At 36.4% G+C, this 14,622-nt stretch overlaps 1 protein-coding gene across 1 annotated transcript in view; it reads right to left on the bottom strand.

Annotated features, from left to right (window-relative positions):
- The window catches only part of LOC129226765 (uncharacterized), a 190,535-nt gene extending 186,978 nt beyond the window's left edge, over positions 1–3,557 (bottom strand). Inside the window, exon 1 of the mRNA XM_054861395.1 lies at positions 3,337–3,557. Coding sequence (XP_054717370.1) covers positions 3,337–3,428 — 92 coding nt within the window. The 5' untranslated portion in view covers positions 3,429–3,557. The remainder of the gene's footprint in view (positions 1–3,336) is intronic.
- Between the last annotated feature and the right edge of the window lie 11,065 nt (positions 3,558–14,622).

Raw genomic sequence — 14,622 nt, 5'->3', positions numbered from 1 at the left:
AAATACTTCTAATGCAAAAATGATAACTTTAAAATGCCAAAGCACTTATTGATATACATAATGCTTAGCAATAATTTACAAAAGGACACAATAAAATCGTTTTCTGATTAAGTTACGCAGAATTAAACGCAATATTTTTTCATTATAAATGTTTCTAACGTGTTATTTCTCCAGCGAATAAACAAGAATAATAATGTAATTAGCTGTGATTTTACACAAAACGCAAAAGAACATCCTGAGATACAGACAAATTTTCAATCGAAGCGAAACCCCAAACCGCATCATGTACCCACTAACGATTTGAGCTCTCATCGCAAGAAGTACAACAACCTGACACGTGCTTCTTCAAAGGCTTTTAAAACCTGAAATAATACTTCATTTCTGACACAATTTCGTCAGTCAAAATCACCTGAACGCAGAGAAAGCAAATGTATTTTTCTACATCCAAAACTGTAGCAGGAGAAAAATAAACATTGATTCAAGAATGTTAATTTAAAGTAAAAATAGTTCGTAGGTGATCAAAACATTAAGACCGTGGTTTAACAAATTTTTGAAATGAAACTTTTTATGCAAGCAGGGTTTTGAAATTCTGTTTTTCAACCTTTTTGTGTGAAGGAAGTGACGTAGTTGTCTTTTGATTGTTGCAAAAAATAATGAAAAATGATAGTACATAAAAAGTAAGTTTTGTTATTAAATTTAACAAATTAATTTCTAGACAAACATATATTTGTGGATTTTGTTCATTTTGATGTTTTCAAATAATGCAGGTTTTCGAAGATTTCTTTGATTCAAGTCAAGTCATCTGTTTAAAAGAGTAATCCACACTGCTTAAGTTCAGCCTTGAAATTAATTAGTTAATTTTTATTAACCAAATTAACTTTATAAATACAATTATTTTTCATTATTTTTGGCAACCATTAAAAAACGTTTTTTCGGGTATTGCTTAGTTTTCTCGTTGTTTATAATCTATTTTCTTCATTAAAATATAGTTTAGTTGTAAATATGCCTAAGTTAGGCCCAGAAAGAACAAGAGCGTGGCGTGAGACAAAAACGTGCGGGTGAAGTGACAGTTTAGAATGCATAAAAAAAGAAAAGGAAAAATGTTCACTTCTATCGTGTGAATTTCAAACGCACAAATATTTTTTTAATCCTCTGCCCCCCCCCCCCCCTTTTCATTCAAAAAGTTTTCTCCTTCCCTCCTAGAATTCAAGACACGGACGAACGTCTAAATTGCGAATCGAGCCCGGGTAGTCCCATGTGGTCTAGTGATTTTGGCCGCTGTCTTCCACCAAGATCGGTGCCGATCCCGGCATGGGTCTTGGAAGTAAATCCCACCGCTTCTTCCGTGATATCGGACGCATGGAGTGAAAGGGACACTGTGGCGCAGCGAAGGGGGGGGGGGGTTAAGGGTTGAAACACCCTCCAGAGGTATTGGTTTTAATATAAATGCGTATTCTAATACAGTAATTAACGGAGTGTTTTGATCAAAAAAAAACTCCTCCAAAAGGTATTTTTGAACAAAAAACCCTTCCAGAAGGAATTTTTGATCACCTCTCCCAGAAGGTGTTTTTGATCAAAAAAACCCCTTTCAGAAGGTATTTTTGATCAAAAAAAAAAACCCCTTCAGAAGGTGTTTTTGATCAAAAAAAACCCCCCCACTAGAAGGTTTTTCTGGCTGCACTAGTAAAGGGACACATCTCAAAATAACTATTTTTGGGGAAATCGACCTAGGAATTTTCAAATTTTTGACATTCTCGCCCTTGCTCTAATATATATTAATATAATCGAAACTTTTTTGAGGAGTGCATATTATTTGTAAGGCATGCTAAGGCTCGTTTGGTAAATGCACTTCCAAAAAACGCAATTTTTAAATGTGCTACCTTCTTTCTATAATTGTGCGATTTATGGAAACCCCTTTATGCTAAAATGCAGGAAATTGGTGGAGATAAGGATGGCCTGGATGAAAGGTAGGGGTGCTTGATTGAATCCTAGACCCTTTACCAAAACATTAGCAAATTAAAATACGACTTTGGGGGCATCATTATAGCTAATATCAGGATCTTAAGCCCATTGCACTGACTTTTTCATGAATCTGAGCATACTTGCCATAGAAACAAAGAGTCTAAAACTGTTTCATACACGAGAGGGTTTTCCTAGGCACTGAGTAGCACTCCATTGAAGTTTTTCGTCAAAATGTTAACATAATTATAAAATGATCCATGTTGTGGGGTGCATCATTAGATGTTTCTTATTTAAGAAATAGCATCCAGGATTGAATCCTTACTGAACACATTTCAGCTGTTGTGAATCATACTTTTCTCACACGTGTACTTAAAATGCCAAGTGAGATTTTGACTGCTGAACTGAATGTTTTACACAATCGTTTCACTAGATGCTTAAGTCCGCCAACTACCTATCTTTTAGCAAGAAGTCATACTATTGCTACATGGCACAAAATATACATGTAGGGTTCATTCCCGTTGCCCGTATTGTGGATAGAACCCGGGCTGGTCTGTCTTGGTGGAAGACAGTAGCACTAACCACAAGGCCACATGGATCTCTTGGTACAGCATAGAACGTTGCGCAAGAATAGTACACCGCTTTCTGAAAAGCTGTCATCAGACATGACTTTACAAGACTACTCACTGCTTGTATGTAGAACAATGAAAAGTGTTTTGCTAACCTTGTGCCCTAACCACAAGACCACATGGGTCTCTTGGTACAGCCCAGAATCTTGCGCAAGATGAGTACACGGCTTTCTCAAAAAGCTGTCACTAAACATGGATTTACAAGACTATTTACTGCTTCTGGGTACAAGAGTGAAAAGTGCTTTGCTGATCTTTTGCTCTAACCACAAGACCACATGGGTCGCCACGTTTATCACAGAATGTTACGTCGCTTTCCCAAAGGCTTTGCATCAGGGCTCACGAGAGGCCAGTCAGCCTAGTTGGAAACTAGGGTTTCGACTCGGAGTAGTGTACATTTTATGGGGGGTGGGGAAGATCCGTCGTCTGGCATTTTTCCAGGTGGGGGGATCCAAGGGTATGTACTCACTGCGTACTACATCGAAAACCAGCAATAGTCATGCAAATAAATTTGGAAATACATTGATTTTTCAAAACCAGGGGGGTCAATTGCCCCCTCTTGACCTCTCTAAACGATGGACCTAGGGAGGGGTTCGACGACCACTTCATTGAAGCTCTGGCTTTCACCAGAGATGGTTTTGCAAGACTTCTCCCTGCATCTGTGTACCACTGCATCATATGAATGTAACACATTGAATTTGGGTAAATTACTGACCACCAGAGAGAACAAGAATGAAAAGTGTTTTCTGACCTTTTGCTGTTCCGTCTTCTTCTCTTGGTGGCATACATAGTGCTGAGGTGGTTCATATTGCGCTTTGGCGGCCCGCTCGGCGGGCTGCACATGAAAAGAAGGGGGAAACCCGGCGGGCCAGCAGCCGCTCAGGGTCGGATCGCCTGCCGCATCATTCGAATAATCCTTTTCTCCGCAGGTAACAAGAATTCCGCCGCCACACCGACGGAAAGCGCGTCACATCTTTTCTCCCACTGCCCTTTCGCTCTCACGGCTCGCACCGCACTGACACGGAGTTCTCTTCATTTGGGGAAAAGCGAGGGGGGAGGCCTTCTCTATCGTCTGCCGCCCCTCTCCCCCTAATACCTCAAACAAATCTTGATTGATAGGTTATCTCTGCTCCGAACGTCGGAGCGCACCGCTCTCCGGCCACGCCCACACGGTGACATGCAGCCAATGGGAGATAACGGATGGTGGGTGACGTCACATCGCGCGCCAAAAGGCGCACGGGTGAGTTTTTGGCGTGGTAGGTGCGAGAGGGGAAGAGAGCAATTTGAGCAGTGTTGTGGATTCAATTTGGTTAGGACGTGAGGAAAATGTCATATTTCGATGTGGCCGCCAACGCTTAACGGTATAATTTATTTAAATATCTCGAATGTTTAACTTAACGGAGGAAATTATTTTAAACATCATCTTAATTTAAGCGCTCCTGCGTGAATTCTCCCACGTCGGAACAATAACAAATTTCACAATTTTTTTAACATGTTTCAGAAGTGAAACCGAAACTTAATTTTAAAACTTGAATTTTTCTGACCATTGCAAACAGACAGTATCTAAATTTGAGAATCCTTATTTATTTCATTTTTAAAAGAGTGGATTTGAATAAGAAATTCTTATTGCTCAAAAAAAAAAAAAAAAAGCCTCTCATAACTGCTCTAGAAATTTTCGCACCTTGCCCGCAGTTACCACGACCACGTTCTCAAAACTAAAAGTTTCTATCCTTCTTCTTTTTTTTTTTTGCGTTTGTTTTTTGTATTAATACAGCTATTAATTTAACACGAAGTTAAGTTTCATTATTATTATTTTGTTTTTTTTAAGTTTAGTGCTAAATTTCGAGATTGATTTGTTAAAGGGCAGAAGAGAATATGAAAAATGTTATCATTTTTAAAAAACGCATTCTATAATTGCGCCCCAGAAATTCCAATACATGTCCAGGAAATTTCTTTGGGTACGTAATCCACTGTACCGACAATAACTATCTGCATTTTACCAAAGATCAATAAAGGTGTTTCACGTTCTTTCAATTATTACATTATTTATATCGCTTTTCATATAATTAAAAAATATATATGTGGAATCAATAATTACTCTATCATATGGGATAACCTGTAGAAAATCTGTGTCCTGATTAAAACTAGTTCGTTCACTTGATCAAATTTTATATTTAACTAGCAAATATACCCGGCGTTGCCTGGGTCCCCGGACATCCGGACAGAGATTAGCCCTTTATGTATAAAGATTATTACTTTATTTTGAATGAAAATGTAAAAATGTGGTTTCTTGTGTTTTTAAGCCCAATTGATAGTTTTTCAAATAGTTTTGAAACAATTATTTTGTCACACAGGATGATGAAAAAAAAAGTCAAATCTTTCCTTTGTGGGGACAAGCGCAACTTAATTACACAATTTATGTCTTGATGTAGTGTGAAATCTTCACAAAATCTTTGAACTGTTGAGTTCTTAACAATTAACTGATGCTCATATAATTTTTTTGGGATCTTACATCGTCTGTCGTAAAATGAATGGTGCTTCATTACATATTCAGCTGATTGCGGAATATCGTTCACTTTCTGTTGATAAATGAAAATATTCATTTCAACCTTAGCACGAAACTGAAATTTGTTCACAATATAAAAAAGTTAGTTCTCGAAATGTCGTTGTTTTCGTGAACTACTTCTACTTTTAAAAGAAATTGAAAATTAATTTTTCGTGTTCTCCTCGTCCCTTTAACAACATGTCCAACCTTCAACTTTGAGGTTTACTTAAACCTGTTCTGATCCATCCTTTATTTCTTTTAGAAAAATTTTCAATGTGAAACATTACTCATTTTCATTAGATCTTGCAATTGATCGGATCATTAATGAATTCGAAATGGTAGATTTTAACCTTAATTCGGGGATAAAATCAGTTTACTATAAGAAAATTTCACTTCTCAATATTCTCCTTACTTTGTGAACTGCTTTTACTATCTGAAATGAATAAAAAAAACGTCAACTCAACTTCTGAGGTTTTCTAAAATCCTTTCTGCTGATTCATCCTCTGCTTTCTAATAAATATACATCTTAGAAAGATTACCCGCTTTCATTAGATCTTGTGATATTCACCTGTACTTTAATGTGTTTGAAAATGGACTGTGATCTTAATTCGGAACTAAAATCAGTTAAGAATTTAATGAAATGAATTTTGACATCTGGAATTCAAATTATGTTTTTTGCAATCACGAGTGTGTGTATGTAGGCGTGTATATTTGTGTCTGTGTGTAGGTATGAGTGTGTTGGTATGTTTATGTGTGTGTAGGTGTGTGTATGAGTGTGTATGCATGTGTGTGTAATTTTGTATGTATGTGTGTGTAGTTGTGTATGCATGCGTGTGTGTGTGTGTGTGTTTATATATGATATGGACGCAACCTGGAGACTGTTTTCGCCAAAGGAGCAGCATCGGGAGGGGTCGGTCGACGGTGGTGCTGCAGAAGGAGGCGGGGGGGGGGAAATAAAATCATAGGAACATCAAAACAGTCGAATGAAAACAATAAGCAATGTGATTGCTCGCAAAAAAAAAGGAATTACTTCTCAGTAATCTTTATGTTTTGTGAATTTTCATTTCCTGAAATGGATCCATTTCCAACTTCAACCTACCTTTAAAGTTTCCCAAAATCCTTTATGGTGCGTCCTTGACTTTTTAAAAACACATTAACCTTGAATCGATTCTTGTCTTAATTCACAGCTAAAATCATTTTACAAGAAGAAAATATCATTTCACAAAATTCGTTTTGGTGAAATACTAACTTTTTCTGAAATGAGTACAAGCGTCACCCAATCTTCAACTTTGAGTTTTGCTAAAATCTTTTCTAGTCCATCCTTGACTCATTATCCATTTTCATTAGATCATGTTATTCATCTGAACATCAACCATAAAGGTTCCTCCGCCCCTCCATACAGTAATTAGCTCAGCGACTTACAAGATGCCCTAACCTCTGGCTACATCCCAAAAAATTGCTGTTGGTTTCGCAAAAGATATCCTTCTGGACACGCCTTTGTTTCTCATTGCTGGCTGTCTTCCAATGCGACTGATAACAAGGTAGATGGTTTTGTTCAATTTTTGTTGCATCGAAGAGAGATAGCGGATTTAAGTGTGATCTGCTTCACTGATCACACTCGCTATGTGATCCTAGGGTTAGTAGTGGCGTCAGTTTTATGCTGTGCTGTAAAAGCTTCACACGCGATATTTTTAGGTACATTGAAGACTTTCGCTGAGGCGCAAGACAGAATATATTTTGAGGTGTTATTATAGTTGGGGCAAACCTAATCTTACAGCATTGTGCAGCCAGTGCAGATCGTAACCAGAAGCGGTGATTGGAACTGAAAAGGGAGGGAAGTGGGGAGGGGGGGGGGTAAAAAAACGACAACTAAAAGCCATAGGATTTTTAGCAAAAAATTAAAGAAAAAAAATTAAAATTTTCCTAATTCTGGTTTTGAGAGCATTTGAGTGGAAATTGATTCAAATCTTCCAGCTTAACTCACGTTTTTCTTAAGATTTTGATGAATTACATACACAATAACTTCCCTCGAAAAAATTAGACATGAATTAGACCCGAAGTATTTTGAGATGTAACAAACACTTGGTAAGAACTTCATTAAACCAAGTATGAATTGTTTAAGTAAAACAATTGATTAACTAATACTGTCTGACCACGGATTGTATGGGAAGACAAACATCCATTTTACAGCCGGAAATGGACAAATATATTATTTTTAGCGATGTCAGCTTTTGCAGATGCAAAGTCTCATTCAAATGAGCGTAATACGCGCTTCAAATTTTTACTTTTCCCCCTCATTGAGATTGATTCGTCTCATCTGGACGTTTGAAAATTCCATACAATCCATGGTTGGACAGCACTTAAACAATGAATACATAAACTAAAAGTTACTGCTTGTGCTAAATCATGTTTCATAAACAGATATACAAAGTAAAAGAATTATGATATGAAAATTTTGACACTTCTGTTTTTATTATAATCCCTATTTTTGGTTTATAAATAGGAAAATGAAGTAAACAAATGAACAATACCCACCCCCCGTATTGCTATCACTGATACTAAACACAGTATTACGACGCTGCCAGCTTAGGTTTACCCCAACTATAGATATAGTTAAACGATGAAAAAAATCAAGATGACTATTAAATCTAAAAGCATGCTTTCGAATTACAATTGGGTGGTTTCCGAAATTTTAAGAGCACATTTTTTCTGAAAGAGCATGCTTAAAAATGTAGGATTTAACTATTTTTTTTAAACAATTTAATATTTTTTAGCAATTATTTTAATTGGTGCGCAGATTGAAATTCATTTTTTACGCTTCTGCACATGACATCACAAGTGATGAAATGCCGTTCACTGATGCAATTAGCGCAGAGCGCAAATTATCATAACCTGGCTGTGCGGTTGACAGTAAAGCGTAAACATTTAGAGTGCCAATGAGGTAGCGGGCCAAAGTAAATCACTTGTGACGTCATTAAGACCACACCTTATTTCCAAAATCAGACATTTAAAAAAATTAAATTTTCAATAACTGTTGGGGAAATAAAAGGTTTTTCTGGCTCCATGTTTTTTTTTTGCTTATTCTATCAGTTTCAGTGACTATAAAAGTAGTACTTTTGACTGAAGAAAACAACCCCATTCATAGTTTTAAAGCACTTTCACAAAAATTATTGTTATGAGCTACCAAAGAGGAAAATTTCAGCATTAGTTTAGTTTTTAATAAATAGCTTTAGAAATTGTAAATTTTACATATGCTGACATAAATACGATTAATATTTTATTGGTCATTTTTTTTCGAGCAGTTCCCCCAAACTGAGCCAGCCTGCTTCTTTAGCTATGTGTAACCTTAATTTAGAAAATCAGATATCAGTAGCATTTTTGACACGTACAGTAAATATGCACAGAGGTGCTAAATGCGATTGGCATATTTACGTCTGCAAAACTGCGCCCTTTCCTGAACTTTAAAAATGGCCTAAACTTGCGTTATTAATATTAAATCCGGAATTTTCTTAGGAAAATTCCCTGATAACTCTTGTTTGACTATAGTCTGTGGTCATCCTTAATCTGTCGTTCAATGTGATAGCTTATGTAAATATGTACGTGCGATTGAAATATTTTTTTAAACTGCAACATACTGTGCGTTTAGTGCATCCAACATGCTTTCACAAAATATTTCATTTTTTTAAATAATATTTTTGATTTTGTTTTTATGTCATCAGTTTGTATACTTATTTTATAAATATACTAAGGTTTTTTTTATAAAAATCTAATATATTTTATTCGCATGTTGAGTAGCAACTTAAAAAGCGGAATTTAAATGATGCATTGAAAATTGCTCAGAATTATCTTCTGAACCAGCCGTTTCAATTATTTTTTGTATCATGACTCCATTTTCAACAACACAAGACCCGAAACATGTACTGTATACTGTACCATACTTACGATTTGTAAGTACGTTAATCTTTACGTACCACATAGTTTTAAAGCAGGGCCATTCTGATTATTTCACAACTTACGCAGTATGATAAATTGTTAGCTTATTAAAGCAAATATATGAAGCTCAGTAAATGTACAAATACAAAATTTTGCATTCTGTAAAGAACATGAGTATAAGTAAGTAACGTACCTGTAAAATATTCGACAACAAGACGAAGATAATTACATCTCACTCATAATGTTTGCAAGCATGGCGTGTTGCTGTTTTTGCGTAGTTTCGCAGAAATTGATTTGAATTTCCTATTGGTTACATGACTCACGTGGTTAAAAAAAATCTGACTTTCAGATAAGTTAACAGCTGCTGTGATTGAAGTAATACAGCAAAAGTTGCTCTAAAAAGGTCAGCATTTTTTCCAGAGCATACATACATTATATAGTACAACCAACCAATCTTATATTTAACCATCATCGATGTAGCAAAGAAAGCGGTGAATTCACAAGTAGTCTCAAATATGCACACAATGTGTTCTCAAGTGTATTCCTAAACTTCAATTTAATAAGGATCCTGAGCAAAACACATTCGGTGCACTTTTGGGACGCTTTCTTCAAAATGGAACAGATTAGTAAAACATTTCAGCGCACTTTCTATCTTACAGAACACATTCGAAGTGCATTTTAGTACGTGTTCAGGCAACTGTAATACTTCTAGTGTTCCAAGTGTGTTGCAATATGTATCAGTTATTTGCAGTGCATACTTTTTGGTTTAGGATACAGTTATTTCTTCATTATTATAGTTAAACTTTTGATAACCTTTGATGAAACTCATTTTGTCACTCCTTTGGTGCTGCTTGTCTCTCTCTGGGTGTGTGAAAATTTGATCCTCTCTTCTAAGGAGTCTAGGCGCAGTTAAAGTGAGTTCCCTCTATTTTTCCCTTATTAAGTTCAAAACAAAAGGAAAGTGCAATTTTTTTTCAGGTTTTTTTTAAAAATAAAATCTGTGATTGGAAAAATGTCTTGTTTCAGGACGTTCACCCATATGAAGAAATATTTTGCGCACCAAATTTTGGTACATAGCAACACATAGTTCTTAGTCACATACGATTCAAGAGTGCTAATATCTGAAGCTGCAGATTTGGCAAATGATGGTACTGATTGTTATAGTCAATTACGTAATAACTTAAATCAAAGTTTTATTAAATAACTAAAGTGTTAAAATATAAACCAAGCAGATCTAGCCTAATGTGGTAGAATTGCTTCCAACTTTCAGAATGAATAATTGAAAAATTTACAAGATGCAAAAAGATTGGAATCTCAAGCACTGCATGCAATTTTTGGCGAAACACGGGGTCGATCTTGTCAAATTTCAAAAAAAAAAAAAAAAAAAAAAAAAAAAAAAAAAAAAAAAAGAAAAAAAAAAAAAAAGAAAGAAAGCTAATTATAAAAATTCATTTGAGTGGAAACATAAATCAGTTCCTTCAATACACTAAATTCTCCGGAGCGTGCAACCAATATCGGAGAGACTCCTCGAAAAATGGCGGGAAAATATCTTTGACATCATTTTAAAGGTACCTTTTTTAAAATCACAAAATTCAAGGACTAATGATACATTTTAATATTTTTCAAGCAGATGAAAATAATTTTTTTTCAAGCAGTTTTCAAAGTTTTTTAAAAACATACGAAGTATGTGTATGGAGGAGGGGTAGCACTAACTAGACCATTTGAACTGAAATATTGTTCGATTGCACGCCTCGCCGCCAAAAAATTTTTATGTGGCCCTTGATTAAAAAAGTTTGAGACCCCTGTGCTGAACTATACTGATGTAGTATGAAGTGAATGAGCATATCAAGCTCAGATCACAAAATTATCCGAATAGAGCAGTAGGAGGCGTCCCCGCCCCCTAGTCTTAAAAAGTTATTAGATTGGAGCCTCAAATGAGCCGTAACGGTAATGAAAATTTGTCACTCTTGTTAACTGAATGTTTTGTTGCGTAAAACTGGTAACATACTCACCTATTACAACTACTACAACAATGACAGTAAATTATATCAGGTATTACATTAACGATGGCATAAATATTACTTTTCTAGCTTAATGGATGTTGGCATGGAAGTGTTAGCTTGCTCCAAAAGAGGTGCACTACATCTAGGTTAGGACGCTTACTTTGTTTTAGTCCCATGTTTACTACAGTATCAAAACCAATCTTATGAAATCTCTTTCATTTGATCCCGTTACTGCAAAAATAAAATCGTGTCATTATACTTTTGCACGAACTGTCGCAAGTAGTTCATGGACACAAGGCTTGCACGCCATGCGTGTGAAATCAGTACATTTATTGGGTCCAAATGATAAGTGTTAGATCAATGACTGTTGTAAAGACAAATGGGAAATTCTTCATTGAAAAGTATAGTAAATATTTTAGCGATGTAAGTTAAATATTTGCTGATTTCAAAGCCTGATCTGTTTAAAGGGAACGTTAGCTTCGGAAAATTATTTTCATACTTCATAAGACTTATGTCAGTGACTCTTTTGCTTATGTGGCAGGCATATGTAGGGCAAATAATAATAGTAATAATAATAATAACAACAATAATGATAATAATTATTATACTTATTTGGAATTTACCACGGATGAAGTCTTTCGAGACTCACAATTGTTTTTGAACTTCTTGGAGACATTCAGATTCATGGGAATTAAAGCATTGCCAGAGAATTCTGAGTTAAGTAAAAAAAAAGAAAATTAATTTGAATTCTGAAATTTTGAATTCAGATTATGTTTTTCGCAATCACGAACTGCGACAGGACTCTACTCATTGGAGTTATTGTTTCTAGAAACGGCTCCTGCGCCTCCTCCTGGGCGGATACGTGTGCATAGTTATGTGTGTGTGTGTAGGCTTGGGTGTGTACGTAGACCTGTGTGTATGCACGTAGGCGTGTGTGAGTGTATGTGTCTGAAGTCGTTTGTGTGTATATGTGTAAGTGTGTGAGTGTATGTGTGTGAAGTCGTTTGTGTGTATATGTGTGAGTGTGTGAGTGTGCGTATGTGTCGGACATGGACGCCTCCGACCAGGAGAGCGGATAGCTCGGGACCGGAGGAACCGCGCCTGCAGAGGACGGTGGGCGGTGGTGCTGCTGGTCCAAGCCGAAAAAGGAACCAGACGCCAAAGACGGTCAAGTGAGGACAATAAGCAATCGTGATTGCTCAAAAAAAAAATCTTGTTATTATTGTTATAAAAGAAAGGAAAATCAAAACACGATTACATTTGAATTGTAATCGCTAATGTTATTTATGTCACTATAGCGCTAACACTGCTCTTGTTACAGTTGTCATCATGTTTTTTTCTTCTTATCTATTAAATATATTTTCATCCTTTATGGCGGACAATCTTTCTAAAACTTAAACATAGCATTCACCAATTTTATGCCATAAGAAGAAAGTTTACCTGATAAAGTATGGTGAATCTTTCGATAAGCATCCAGCTCCTGGCATTCATTTGAATTTTGGCATCTTGAATTCAGACGATGATTTTCTTTATCACAAATTGCGATAGGAACCAAACTCGATGGGATTCTTGTTTTTTAATACAATTGGCTCCGATTGCAATCATACACTCTCAGAAATGGACTTTCAAATTTAACGAAATTTTCTTCGTTTTTGACGAAACCACTTCCAGGGATATGCTCCGAGCAAACATTTCGTCAAATTGAAGAAACTGCTTTTGTTAGTGGTTTGAGGATGCGAATTTCGTCAAATGTAACGAAATATTTCTTCATTCTAGTTTCGTCAAATTAACAATCATTTTCGTAGTTTTGAGAGCATTCGTTTCGTCCAATTAATTTCATCATATATGAAGACGTTAATTTCGTAAATTTTTAAGAAAATTAATTTCCTTTTTTTTTTTTTGAGCACATTAGTTTTTTTTATTTTTGAGAATACAGTCGAACCTCGTTAATTCGAACACGCTTAAAACAAATAACTGCTGAAATGAACTTTTTTGCAATCCTTGTCTTATTGTTTATTGTTTTTTGGATAAAGCGAACCACGTTTTATAATAATCGATTTTAATGGTCCCGTTGGTCGTTATAACGAGGTTCGACTGTATTTTATAAGATTTGTGTGCGTGTGATCAAATCCTAACTTCAGAATCTTACCACCATAGTTTCCCACTTTATTGCGTATAGTCACTTTCACAGGCCCGTCATTTACGGGGTCAGGGGGTTAATTGACCCTCCCCCCTCCCCTCCTGTCTTGATTTTTGAACATTCATGTTTTTACACATAACTGGCCGTTGTTTTAGTTCGTTTTCTGTAAAAATTTTATTGAGTACAGACTCTTTGTCATATTTGGGAAAAAATTGAAACAACGGGCCTGCAGCCCCCCCCCCCCCCCTCATAAAAAAAAGACAAGTAATTGTTAAAAAAAGAGACACATAAAATATGTCAAGCAAATTTTTATTTATGTAAAAATGCAAACAAACAACTTCTTTAAAATGGTAAAACAAATCATTGCGGATTAAACTCCCCATGGTATCTAATTAAACCCCCCATAATGGGGGTTTTCCTTCAAACAATCTAATTTTTGTCGGATATTTTCCAAATTTGGCACAGAGGTTCGTTATTGGAGGCTCAGGGATTCACACAAGGTCGTTTATGTCCCTCTATGTGGGGGGCGGGGGGGGGGGACAGACAACCCCGCATTGGGGGTTCTCCGTATTAAAAAAAAAGTTTTTGTCCCATCTTTATAAAATTTGCCACAGAGGTTGTTAGATGCTCAAGAATCACGCAGGGTAGTTTTCATCACTTTATAAGGGGAAAGGGGGGGGGGGGTACCTTGAAAAAATCCAATTTTTGTCGGATCTTTCCAAAATTTGACACATTGGCTCTTTGATGCACGGGGATTCACGCAGGGTAGTTATCGACCTTCTATGGGGGGGGGGGGGGGGCAACCCCTATGGTAGTTTTCCTACAAAAAATCCAGTTTTTGTTGGATCTTTCCGAATTTGGCAGAGTTTTGTTATTTGGTGCTCAGGAATTCTCATAGGGTGGTTTTCTTTCCGCTATGGGGGGCAACCCCCCTACGGGAGGGGTTCTTATAAAAAACAGTTTTTATCATATCTTTTCCAAATTTGGAACAGAGGTCCTCTGATGCTCGGGAATTCACACATGGTAGTTTTCAAACCTCCATGATGGGGGGGGGGGCAACCCCGCATTGGGGGTTCTCCTTATTTAAAAAAAAGTTTTTGTCCGATCTTTTCTAAATTTGCCATAGAGGTTTGATGCTCAGGAATCCACGGAGGTTAGCTTTCGTCAATGTATGGGTGGGGGGAGGGCAACCCCGATGGTGGTTTTCCTTGAAAAAAATTCATTTTTTGTCGGATCTTTCCAAAATTTGGCATAGAGGTTCGTTTATTGATGTTCAGGAATTCTCATGGGGTATTTTTCGCCCCGCTATGGGGACAACCACCAAATGAGGGGTTTTCTTACAAAAAACCAGTTTTATCATGTCTTTTCCAAAATTGTCACAGATGTCCTTTGACACTCGGGAATTCCCGTTTTCGT

The sequence above is a fragment of the Uloborus diversus genome, chromosome 7, assembly GCF_026930045.1.
Source record: "Uloborus diversus isolate 005 chromosome 7, Udiv.v.3.1, whole genome shotgun sequence".
NCBI lineage: Eukaryota > Metazoa > Arthropoda > Arachnida > Araneae > Uloboridae > Uloborus > Uloborus diversus.
The sequence above is the reverse complement of the archived record's forward strand: the minus strand, read 5'-3'. Positions and strand labels throughout refer to the sequence as shown.